General features: G+C 36.9%; 1 protein-coding gene and 1 pseudogene across 1 annotated transcript; both read left to right on the top strand.

The window, feature by feature from the left end:
* The first annotated feature begins 3,017 nt into the window (after window positions 1-3,017).
* Window positions 3,018-3,828, top strand: LOC141574823 (olfactory receptor 5G25-like; annotated as a pseudogene).
* An 8,220-nt stretch (window positions 3,829-12,048) lies between these two features.
* Window positions 12,049-12,984, top strand: LOC105081025 (olfactory receptor 5G9-like). The gene is given in 1 exon segment (XM_010970145.3): window positions 12,049-12,984. A coding segment is annotated over 1 exon segment (936 nt).
* Window positions 12,985-13,679: the final 695 nt, after the last annotated feature.

The following is a 13,679-nucleotide window of genomic DNA, read 5'->3' as shown; positions in this document are numbered from 1 at the left end:
AGTGGGTACATTTTCAGAAACTAATTTGAAGATTTCTAGTAAAATGCAGTTGATTTTTGACCTAGCTATCTTACATTCAGAAGTTTATGCTATAGAAATATAAATAACAGACACAAATGTTGCAGCATCATTTGTAGGGGTGATAAAAGGAAACAGTCTGATTTTGTATGATTAGGAGAAGCAAATCTTCTTCCTATGAGTCATTGTGCAGCTAATTATAAAAAGAATGATTTAGATATCCGTGCTTTTGTTTGGAAGAAACTCCCTGATACTATCGTAGGTGAATGGAAAAAAAATCCCAAGTCAAAGTAAAATCTGCAGAAATGACTACACTTAGTAAAAATAATGTGGGGGCAGAGTCTACCTACTGTGTAGAATATATTGGCATGCACACTATACAAGATGATGGAGAGAAGTGTGGAAGCCTACAGACCTAACTGTGAACACTGGTTACTTCAGTGGCATGCCCATGGGAAGCAGGAGGGTGGGGTGGTGCTCCATCCTCACCTGGGTTGTTGAACTTGTTTTAAAACAAATACTTCTACCTTTGTAATTAAGATTCACTTTTGAAAAGCCGCAGTCTGTGTCAAAACTGAATGAATAAATTTATCAGTAAATAGATAAATTGAGGTGGATGGATTCAAGTAGCCTTCTCTTAAGGCTGCTTCTACATTCCACCATTCTCTGACTTCATGAAACACTTCTGAACATTGGTGACTGAAATATGGTTCAAAACCTAAGTAAAATGGAGAGGTTCTCAGCCACTCTGTGCTTCAGTCTCTCACTTTTTCCCTCTAAAGATAGGCATTTTCCTCCACCCCCATAGTCTATAACTTCTATACATAGTGGTATGCTTTCTCTTTATTAAAACCTTTGAAATGATAGCAGAATCCTAAAAGTGACACAATGCAAGTGTGGTGAGATTTGAAAGGAACAGTAAATATTACCTTAAATGTATCTGTATAAAACTAACATTGCTAATTGTCAGTCCTGTAAAATTTTCCAGCACCATTTTACTAAGAATTGTTAAAACTTGGGCATAGGTGTGACAAAGGGAAAAGGTATTTTTCCTATTTTTATCTAGAAGGACGCAACAGTTTCTTTCCCAGTCAAATTTTGCCTTAAAGTGCCTCTGTTCTGGGTCTTCACTATGTAACGTGTCTCAAACCACGTAACCTTTTGAGATGGTCACTTCCTAGTATGATGCTCAAAGTGTTTTCTATCTTTTTAATTGTTCCTTAAGCACTTGTGATTTAACATCCATTGAAAGGGGATTGGGAGAAGAACGGTAGGAAGCAAGTGGTAATTATAAATTTCCTCAATGGCTCTGAGTTCCTTCTCTAAATATATGCAAATATGTGCAAATATATGCAAAACCAACTGTCCTCTGAAGCTCTAGTTACTGCTGTTCTGATGCCCTGATGTTTTTTCTGTGTAGAATACTCCTTGTACCATGGTTACATGGATAACTCTGCTTGTTTTTCATGCACTGCTTAAGCGTGGCTTCCACTCGGAGGATTAATTACCCTGTCAATACTGCAGCATCACATTCTTTTCCTTCAGACTTTATAAGTGTAACATGGTGCATATTAGGATAATGTTTTTGGTTTTGCTTTGTTTTTTTAGTGAGAAATGTTCCCAGCTGATTCTTCATCTTAGGCATGATGGAAATTCACTTGGAGTTACATTTTTTTGTTCATCTCATAGGTCTGTAAGTGGTTCTCCATATTTTGGAATGAAAGGGTGGGTCCCAATATGAGGAGCAGAGAAATTCTACATCAATGAATGCCTCCAGACACTGAAATCCCCTGATTAACATTATTGGTGCCTAGGAGGAGGGCATCAATTTAAATGAGATATGGTTTCTCGAGAGATTTTGTTTTTTGTTTTTTGTTTTTGCTTCTGGCTTCCTTCAGGATTTTTTTTTCTTTATCTTTGATTTTTTTTATATTTTGAAATTTTTATGCTTAGGTATAGTTGTTTGTTTGTTTTTGGCATTTATCCTCCTTAGTGTTCTCTGAGCTTCCTGGATCTGTGGTTTGGTGTCTAACATTAATTTGAGGAAATTCTCAGTCATTATTCTCCAAAACACCTACATTCCTCATATTGTTAGTATATACACTGATTAATCTCTTCAAACTCCATTGAAGTTTTTAGTCCATAGTAAGAGACTGGTTCTTAAATACTGATTCAGTGTTGTAACCAATGGAGTATTATCAGAAGCTTGGAAAGAAAAATTGTATCTTAAGGATGAAAAGGATACACCAAGAGATGTTTTGGAGAAGGCATCACAGAGTAGACAGTGCTGTGACCTTTGAATCCTGTTCAAAATCCAGCTTCTTTTGTCTGAGCTTGCACTCATTCTTAGGCTTCAGAAGTTATCCTTTAGATACAACACTATTTTTCTAAAATCTAAAGGAATTGACAAGGAAGATACATTCTTAACACCCATCACCCAAGGTGAGAGTGAGAGCTATCAGCCTGAATTCATCAAATTCACATAATACCTTATCTATGAAATATGTCTTAAAATGTCCTCCGTTCAAAAGCAGGGGCTTTTGAACACAGTTCATAATCTGGGCTTGCCTTGGGTAATCTCCAAAGGGAACTCCTACACCTAAAAAGTCTGATTCCCTTCAAACATTCTGTTTTGATCAAGAAGAAACTGAAAAGCCCAGTGAGGTTCAGCGACTTACTCAGTATCACACAGATAGTTAGTAGGTAGTTATGATGACCACCAAGAGGTCGGAGGCAGGAGTGTCATCTGTCAGTCTACTCTATGAAATGTAAAAATATAGAAGTTGTATTTATTTTTAAAAATAAGAAGCCCAATTATGAATTGATTCAACAGAAAAATCTCTCTCTTTCTCATTACAGATTAGATCAGAGAAGTGGATAATGGAAATCACACTTTGGTGATTGAGTTTGTATTTGTGGGCTTAACAAATCACTTCCAGCACCAGCTTCTTCTTTTTGTGATATTTCTCTTGGTTTATCTTGTCACTCTTCTGGGAAACATGGGGATAATGACTCTCATTTGGATGGATTCTCGACTCCACACCCGAATGTACTTATTTCTCAGCCACTTGTCCTTTGTAGATCTCTGCTCCTCTTCTGTCATTGGTCCCAAAATGTTGACTGACATCCTTGTGGAGAAAAAAGTCTTCTCTTTCTTTGGTTGTGTTGCCCAGATCTGGCTTTTTGGTCTGTAGTGACTGAGTGTTTCTGCCTGGCTTCCATGGCATATGATCAGTATTTGGCCATCTGTAAGTCCTTGTTGTGCACACTCGTGTCCCAGCAAGTCTGTGTGCAGCTGGTGGTAGGGCCTTATGCTGCCTTGGGTCTTAAAATCACCATGATCCACATAACTTTCACCTTTCACCTGCCTAACTGTGGTCTGAATATCATCAGTCACTTCTTCTGTGACCTTCCTGTTATCTCCCTGGCATGTGCAGACACACAGGTCAGTAAATGTTTACTTTTCAACTTGGCTGGAGCTCCAGGAGTACTCAGCGGTGTGATCACCTTGGTCTCCTATGTTTACATTGGCATCGCCATCCTGAGGATCTGTTCTGCTGATGGGAGGTGGAAAGCCTTTTCCTCCTGCTGTTCACACCTGACACCCGTCTCCATCCTTTAGGGACACTCTTCTTTGTCTATGTACGTTGGAGTTCTAGTTTCTCCCTGAATATTAACAAAGTGGCTTCTGTGTTCTACACAGCTGTGATTCCCGTGTTAAACCCACTTACCTACAGCCTAAGAAACAAAGAGGTCAAGGATTCATTCAGAAGGACATTTGAAAGGAAGAAATTTCTTTTGAGTAAGTGAATTATGACGTCGTTTGTATTATAGGTTGAGAAGGTAAATACATTAGAACATCATTTGTACTACAGAGTGAGAGCTAATATACATGTACGATGGAAAAACTGCAAATTGTGTGTTGAGATTCACTCTTTATTACTCTGTGTCATCGATAAGTCACACAATGTCTTTAGGTTACAATTTTCTCATTTTGTTTTTCTTATTTCTTATTCAGCAGAAATGTACTTTAGAACTTTAAACTCAGATAAGTAGATTACTGAATCCCAAGACTTTAAAAAAGCATTGTTACTCATATACACCCAAAAATTTATGACTAGGATATGAGAGGTTCTTTGTTAAATCCTGAATAAATGTTATCATCATATCCAGTGACTTAAAAGTACTTCTATTTTGCTTATACTATGTTGAGATCTCTCATTGTCTGTGATCTTGGCCTTGACTCATTAAACACAAACTGTTAAAAAGTATACTATGGTCAAAACGTAAAAACTTCCACTTATAGGATAAATATGTCTGGGGCTGTAACATACAGTGGTGACTATAGTTAACAATACTGCATTGTATATTTGCAAGTTGCTGAGAGAGTAGATCTTAATAGTTCTCATCACAAGAAATAAAATTTATAACTCTGTTAGGGAATTGATAAACTTATTAGGGTAATCATGTTGCAATATATATAAATACTGAGTCATCATGTCATACACCTTGGGCTAACACAATATTGTATGTCAATTGTATATCAATAAAATTGAAAAAGAGTGAATTATTCAGGAATCATGCAACCATAGCACTCTCTACTATTACTTTCATGTTTAGAGGAGGTGTTTTACCAACGTATTTTACATCCCCTATACTTTTTGCTCATAATAGTAACTTCCTGGGGTTTTGCCATGATTTGTGCATGTGAAGTGTAGAATACATTCCAGTTCTTTAATAAAGTGTTACTTATTACTATTGTTATTTATTGATTTTTGTGTCATAGGCAGGATATTAATTCTGTTTTTACAGACAGTGAGCCAAACAGCCATGAAGAATCAATGGATTGCCCATGACCTCATAATTTGGTCTCACATTTTTATTTTTTCCACATACAATATTCTTTCAACCATATTTCTGTGTTTTATTTACTGGAACATAGCAACACATCCAAGAAATGAGGGGGATAAACCATGTTTTTGTATCATTGTAAGTTAAGACTCAATGAGATCCACACTGTCATCTCTGAAGGCTTTCTTTAAAAGACATGCTTAGCATGCATGAGGTCTTGGGTTCAATCCCCAGTACCTCCGTTAAAAGCAAATAAACCTAATTATCTCCCTTCCTTGCCAAAATAAAATAATACAATGAAGTAAAGCTGTCAAAGATAATAACTTCTGCTTTATTGTGCAGTGTACTTTGGGAAGACAGTATTTGCAAATTGATTCTGATAAAGTTTCTGCTCATTTCAGTGTATTTTCATTTGAAAATACTGATATACTCTGAGTAAGTTGGTTTGACAGCAGGTTTCTTCCTGTATAATTAGCATCCTCATTTTCTCAATAATATTCACTTAAGACAAAGCTGATACTGGGGACAGAAAAATGATTTTAAAAAATGATGTTGGATCCATTGGATGTCTGCATGGAAAAAAAGTGGAATTTACCCCCATCTCACAATACACCCTAAGATCATCTCCAGATTATTTGGAGATCAAGATGTGAAAGGCAAGGAATTAAAGCATCCAGAAGATAATATTGGAGAATATCTCATTACAGGTGGTTGCAAATTAAAAAAATAATAATAAGGTACAAACATACTAAACATGAAAGATAATATTGATTCTCGAATCACATTAAAGTTGAGAACTTAGGCTTATACTGAAGAGCATAAACATGTAAACCACAGCAAGGGAAATGTATTTACAATGCATATAGTTGATATACCTGGAATATATGGATAAGTATTATCTTTTAAAAAAGACAGGCAATCCAGTCAAAAAATGTGAGCAAGACACTTGAACAGGCAGTTCATAAAAGTGGTTATGTAAATGTCCTATAAATATTGCAATAGGTTGCTCAATCTCGCTAGAAATCAGGGAAATGGTGGTTAAAGGCACAATGAGATACCACTCCACACTCACCGAGATGGCTAAAATGACAAATACTGACACTCAAGCACTACTAATGGGAGTGTAAATAATAGGTTTTGGAAAACTCCTTGAATTATCAGTCAGTATGAATATATATGTACCCTATAACAAGGAAATTTTACTGTCAGATATCTTCCCAAGAGATATGTGTGCTCATGAACACCAAAGGACATGGTGTTCACTGGATGATCTTTGGAGAAAAATTCCCAAAATGTAAAAACTGAGAGCAACTCAAATGTCCAACCACACAGAAATGGATAAATCATTTGTGAAATATCAATATCTTAGAACACTAACAGCAATGCAGTATATGAACTAGAGATTTATTCAACCAGGGATGAATTTCACAGACATGATGTGGATGGTGGAGATGGTGTATTTCTTGACATAGGTGGTGGTTGCATGTTTGTGTTCACTTCGTAGTAATCACTGAGTAGTACACTTAAGATTTGTACATTTTTCTCTCTGTTATTCATCAATAGAAGCTTAAAAATGTAGCATCAGGCTTGCCTTTGTCAGTGAAACCTCTTTCAGTTTCTCAGGAATAAAACCTGCATGAATAGAATAGAAATTCTTCATACATTCTGATTCTGTGATTTTCCTGTCCGTGTTGGGAAAAAGATAAACAATTATAATGTCAAATAAGGCACCCTTGTGGTGGATCCTCTATTATAATGTACTTTAGTTGAGCAGTTCCAGAAATTTTGTGGTACTTCTTGTGGGGAAAATGCAGACATTATTACATCATTGCACTAAAGTTTACTCTTTAAATAGTTTAAGAAGGAGGTAAGAAATAAGGCATTTATCTAAAGAATTACAGTGATCCCAGTGGATTTTTAAAAGTGTTTAAAGAAAGCAAGAACATTTTAATTTACATCCTTCTTAGCAATAAAATCCCCAAGGTATGGCATACTTTAGGGACATAAATTCTCCCAGGACAAAAAATGATGTAACTACTTCTGGAAACTTTAAACCACGAGAAAATTGTTTGTTTCCGAGTGGAATCATGTTAGTTTCTTGGGAAGAAAACTAAGAATAAAACCAAGTGGCTCCTAGAAAGTCTGACTTCTCTGTGCAGAGCATGGGGGTGGAGGGTGGGGCAAGGGGAGGTGGGGAGATGAAATGCATGCTGAAAAAGAATGCAATTTGTACTCCATTTTAATTTTAATTCTCTAAAGAAGAAAGAATTCGTTGAAATGTAAGTTTAGACTTTTTTTTATTATTATCATTTCTGCTTCTCTGTTTATCTTCAAGAAGTTCAAAATTAGTTAAATGGATTTATGGGAAAATAAACATGTATGACATTTAAAATGTGTTTATTTGGTACATAGACACGTATCTGGTTAGAATGTTGCACACAGTCTAAGAAGTAATGTGAAATCCTGTAAAATGCACAAAGAGGTTATAGTCAAGTGAAATCCCTCTTAAGGACTCAGTGACTGTGAGGCAGGAAGCTCCATAGAAAGACTGGCAGGACCCCAAGGCAGGGCCACTGCTCTCCTCCCAGCACAGCTCTATCTCACTTTTTGCCTCTAAAGTGGTAACTTACACCTAGAATTCTATTGGTTCCCTGAGCTCACTTCTGATTGGTTATTACTCTCACTCCTGATTGGTTATTACTCTCACTTCTGATTGGCCCACTTCCCTAACTTCTGATTGGTCCATTTGTAATACTTCATTTGCATGGAGCTCACTCCTGATTGGTGTATTTCTACAAAGCTTGTTCCTGGTTGGTCAACTTCTGCTGTACTTTATTTGCATATGATGTTGCAAAGTGTAAAACTGGCAGCATATAAAAGGCCTGTGTAAACCTACAAAGGGGGTCCAGAGCTTTAAGTGTTAGCTACTCTGGTCCTGCTGGCCTAATAAACCTGAGTTCTCCAACTCTCTGAGTGCTGCTTGGTTTCTCGCCCGGATCCAGGTTGCTGTCACAACTGAGCTGTAACACCTGAGCTATAACACATTTTTTTTTGCAACAACTGTGCCCTGAGTAGGAGAGAGGCTGGGCACAGCCACCATCCCCCCAAACCCTGAGGTGTGGTGCCATCTGGATGCAGTATTGCACTGAGTTATGGGCATCATTCTCAAAGCACAGAATGGGGAGGTTAATGGAAAAACTATCAACAAGAGCACAGTTTGCAGATGTTTGAGAGCTCCTGTGCTTGAGTAAGCTTGGACTGTATTTCTCTAAGACCTCATTGCTTTCTTTGTAATAAACAGACCCTTCAGCATTAAATATGCACTTGGACAGTGACTGATGATTCCGTATCCCACGAAGAACATGCAGAATTGGGTTGGGACATCGGGAGGTCTAGGTTCCCTCTTGGGAGAGTGACAACATTGAAAGGATAGACTGTAGTCAGCCAGGGTGGTGTCTTAAACTCAGATAATTCTATGAGATCCTCGCTTTCAGACTTTAGGCTCCACCTTCTGCACTTATAACCTCTACCGCCTGCTCTGTAAAATGGGGATAACAAAGTGTTTCTTATCCAGGTTTGGGTGGAAATCAAGTGGGCTGAGGTTTGCAAAGCACTTGGAGCAGAGTCTGGTAAGACCTGAATATTCTATAAATACTTGTTCCTTGTTCCATATTCATTGCAACCTCAATTGTGTTGTATCATGAAGCCAACTATGGGCTTTAGCACAGCGTGCTGGTAAGTGATAGTGTATTGGCCACCGTCTCTGTGGTCTTGGCTCAGATATCTTGGGAACTCAGTTTTCTTATTTGTAAAGGATGAGTTTGATGTTCTCTCAGCTTGTTAGAGTTTTAGAAATCTAGAACTCCAGATGCATAGCTTGCAATTGTTTCTCACTTTCTACCTCCTAGGCTTCACACATTTCTCATCCCAAATTGGTTGTAGCTGTTTTCTTTTCTTCTGTCTCTTTAAAATTGCTAGAATACCTTAGGGGCCTGTTTTAGATTACTACACTTTTTGGTTTTGTTTTCGATTACTTTTAAATATAAAGGTAATGCACATATACTTTCTCCTTGTACCAAAATCTCCTTGTATCAAATTTGCGTGCACATGGAGTCACCTTTGATTACCCATCACATACCAGTTCACGGCCCCTCTGTGCTCAGAAATTATGATTGCAAATTTGGTGTATATCCTTACAGACTCTTTTATTTTATTCTATTTGCACACATTTAAATAATTGCAATTAATGAAAATATTAAGGTTTAAAACTTGTTCCTAAAAGCACACTGCAGAGATCATTCTGTAACTTGCTACTTCTTCACATATCTTGGAAAAATAACCATGTTTGCACATATAAAATTACCTGTTTTTTAAATTTCTGCACAGTATTCCATAGAATGACTGTACCAAGGTTTATTTTGCTGTTGCTTTTGTGGACAATATGTGGATTCCAGTTGTTTTTTTTTTTTTATCATTTTAAACAATGACGAAGTAGACATCCTTGTTTTTCCATTCTGCGTTTCCTTGGGGTAGATATTACGTAATGGAACTTGTGAGTCATTAGGTACTTGCTTTTTCAAAAAAATGTCAAAATAGTGAAAAATTGCCATCCAGAGGCCCCACCCTGCAGTATGAGGGATTGCCATTTTTTTCTGGCTGTCTCATCCGTGTTTTATATTCTTAAATTTATTTATTTTGCCAATTTGACAGATGAAAATAGTATGAGTGTTTTTTTTTTTTTCAATTTGGCTTCTATGATCATTTGCAAAATTAAGCATTTTTTTTTTTTTAATTCTTATTGGGACTTTGGGTGTCCTGTCTTGTGGCATGCATTATATCTTTTGCCTATCATTACAATGAGTATTTGCTATTTTAATTGATGATTAATGGTAGTTCTTTGTGTGTTCTGATTTTAATCCTTTGTAATATATGTTTCAATATTTTTTCCCAATCTGTGTGTCTTGATACTTAGAATGCATGTTGGCATACATTCATTTAAAATTGTGATGTAGTAAAATTTACAATATGTTCTTCATGTGGTTTTTATGTTCTGTTTAAGAAGACCATTAAAAATAAATCATAACACTATTCTTCACTATTTTCATATAATACATTTATAGTTAAATTTTTTTTAGTTTAAGTGATGTGGGGTAGAATTTTAACAGCATTTATTTTCTCAAATGGCCATTCAACTATTGTAACACTTTTTTATGAGTATTGACTGTTGAATCTTGGCTTTCCTGACTTGGAATAAAACATTTATTCATAGTCAGTTGACATACATGCCTAGGTCTGCCTGTGGTTTTTCTAAAGGTTTCCTGTCCTTTTCTATTCATCTTTTTGTTCTAGTAAAAACACTTTACTCTTTTAATTATGATAGCTTTAAATCTGCATTGAATATCTTTATTTTTCTTTTTAGAAACTATATTGGCTATTTTTAAATACATCTTGTTCCATAAATTTTTAAAGCAGATTGTTTCATTAAAAATTATATTTAGATGTTGTTTGAAATTGCATTAAATTAGCCACATAGTTTGGTGAGTGTCCTTGATCAGTCATCCTGAGACAACCAGGAACAAGTCTGTAGTTGGACCAAGCCAGCTTTATTGAGCCATTCCAATGAGATGATCACATACCAGAAGCACCATGGGTATCTCACTGAGCAAAGAGGAAATAAAGTTATTGTGGGATTTTTACAAAGGGTGGAGTTTACATGAAATTTAAATCAAGAAAACTTTTGGTAAGCTCAAAACAAAGCAGGCTGTATGTTAAGGGGGCAATATCACAACACGCCCACAGTGCAGACCAGGGTCCTGTTTCCCTAGAAACTACAAAGTGCAGATGGGTGTGGAATGTGGTGTCCAGAAGTCCCTCCTGTGGAGCTCTGTGCCTGTGCAGGAAATTGAGACTCCTTAGCCATGTCAAAGTGACTTACTTAGATCTTCCTGGTCAGAGTGGCATGTTTCATCTTGCTGGTATAATTAACAATGAACGTTTTTAGCTAGCCTATACTTTTAGAAAATAAATTTTCTCATTGAGTGACAAGGCGGTTGTCACTCAGAGAAAGTGTTGTTAGATGCTGGCAGCTGCAGTGTTATCTGTGGGAGAAGTACTGTGTCCTGTTCTCCTCACAGCTGACTTATCTGTGTCTGCTATTCCTGCCTGAAGGATGGCCACACAAGTCCTTACTCCCTGAGTCTGAGTTAATTTTTACTTTCTCAGGAGGAAGTGAATCTTTATAATTGAATCTGTTTCCATTTTATACATAAGAAATACATAAAACACATTTTTTTTCCCACTGATTTAGGTATTTCTTCCTTTGCTTCAGTAAAGTTCCACAGTTTGTACTTTTCTTCATACAAATTTGGAATATTCCTTGTTAGGCTTATTTTATGGTTAGTTGATCAATTTGAGTTGATGAATATGAGTTTTTTCATTATAATTCATAAGCGATTGTTATTGAGTTTTTTACATTGATCTTCTAAACTATTTGTTGAACTTTTCAATTTTTTTCTTAGAAAAATCTTATTAGTTGACTCATCCATTTCTATGTGGGTGACTATTTTGCCTGCAAACGCTGACTGTATTTTCTTCTCTTTTTTCTACATTCTTATATCTTTCCTTCTTATATTTAAGTGTTTTGGCTGCAATCTCCAATATATTGTTCAATAGTATAAATTGTGAGCATCTTTATATAGTTTCTGGCTATAATGTGAATGTTCCTCATGTTTTCCTCTACACATGCTTCCTCTGAAAGCTTTAGGAAGGTTCTTTCTTACTATGTTAAATAGTTTCCTTTTTTTTGTCCATATTGAAAAGGTTTTTTTTGAGAGCCACATTTAATCAAATTCTTATAAAAATTGTATTGAAATAGTACTAATGCTTTTCTTAATAGGTAAATATGGTGAATAGTTTTATAGGTTTTCTAATGTAGACCAAATTCTTAGTTAAACTTTAACTTTCTCTTTAAAACATTTAAGCCTTATTGCCCTTTAGAACTGTAATGTAGTTGATTTGCCAGCACTTTATTTAGGCTTTTTTTTTTTTTTTTTAACACCAGTGTTCCTAAATCAAAAATCTGTTATTTCTTTTCTTTGTATCACGTTATGCTTTCAAGAAATTTAAAGTTGTATTAGCTACCAATTCTCTTTTTCTAACTCTAGAGACCAAAACCCACCGATGGCTGCTGAGAACTCTGCAAAGATGACAGAGTTCATTTTCATAGGCTTGAAGTACCACCCTCGGCAGCAAGTCTTCCTTTTCTTGCTCTTCCTACTCTTTTACCTCGTTATGAGGTAAAAGATGATTATCCTCATCCGGCTCGATTCCCGCCTCCACACACCGATGTACGTCTTTCTCAGTCACCTGTCCTTTGTGGACACCTGCTTCTCTTCAGTGGTGGGCCCCAAGATGCTCGCCGACTTCTTCACTGAGCGGAAAGCCATCTCCTTCCTGGGCTGTGCCTTGCAGCAGTGGTTCTCTGGGTTCTTTGTGGCCATCGAGTGCCTTCTCCTGGCGTCCATGGCCTATGACAGCTACGTGGCCATCTGTAACCCGCTGCTGTGTTCCGTTACCATGTCCCAGAGGCTCTGTATCCAGCTGGTGGCAGGACCCTACGCTGCGGGTTTTCTGAACACCATGACTCACACAACAGCTGCTTTTCGTCTTCCCTTTTGTCGCTCCCACGTAATCAATCATTTCTTCTGTGACTTGTCCCCTCTGCTTTCTCTCGTGTGTGCGGACACCTGGATCGATAAGTTGTTAGTTTTCATTGTGGCTGGAGCTGTCCTCGTGGTCAGTAGCCTGACCATTGTCATCTCCTATTTTTACATCCTCCTTGCCATCCTGAGGGTCCGCTCTGCTGCTGGGAGGCGCAAAGCCTTCTCCATGTGCTCTTCCCATCTCACGGCCGTTTCCATTTTGTACGGGGCTCTCTTCTCTATCTATGTGAGGCCAGGGGCAGTTTTCTCTCTGGACCTCGATAAAGTGGTGTCCATATCCTACACAGCAATCATCCCCATGTTGAATCCTCTCATCTACAGCTTGAGAAATAAAGAAGTGAAAGCTGCCATGTGTAGGACCATCACCAGAAGGAAGTTTTGCATCAGAAGATAGACTTCCATCTAAAATACAGAAGAGAGAAGAGAAAAGCTTCTTTTCAGACATGGCTAGATTACCTGTCATCATCCAAAGAGGCCAAAGAATTTGCAGAATTTAGGGGGATGTCATACTTCCATTCTTCTCTATGATTTTTATTTTGGTAACTTTTAAAAGCTCCATTTCATTATGTCCCTACAAATGATAAAAATCCCCAGTCACCCATGGACTCAGAGCACTTCTGCTTCCTCAGACACCTTCATTACTGGAAATAGGATAAAATCTAAAACTGTGGGGACCACCTAGCTACTAACATTCTTGCACTAGTTGGACCAATGTAAATGTCCACATTGGGTGAGAGTTTTTGAAACAGCATGTATGTTCCCTATTTCTAAATATGGAATTGAAAAGAGTAAACAGAGTAGTTACTTAGCTTACAAATGATTTTTTAACTAAATGAATCCCCCGTATCATATTCTTTTTCATATCTTTTATGCCTATTTGATTTATTCTTGCTTTCTAAAAATACAGTGTCATGAACATTACAGGAAAGGAAAAGAAAATGTAGACAAGCAAATGAAGAACAACATTAACCAAAAAAAAAAAATCTTATACTCTTATTCTTCCACCAAGTGATGAGTCCTCTTAATAATTTCCAGATGCCTCTCTGCCTATTTGAGTTTAGTTGTTCTAATTATAACTTCACTAATTGA

The sequence above is a fragment of the Camelus bactrianus genome, chromosome 23, assembly GCF_048773025.1.
Source record: "Camelus bactrianus isolate YW-2024 breed Bactrian camel chromosome 23, ASM4877302v1, whole genome shotgun sequence".
Taxonomy (NCBI): Eukaryota; Metazoa; Chordata; class Mammalia; order Artiodactyla; family Camelidae; genus Camelus; species Camelus bactrianus.
The sequence above is the reverse complement of the archived record's forward strand: the minus strand, read 5'-3'. Positions and strand labels throughout refer to the sequence as shown.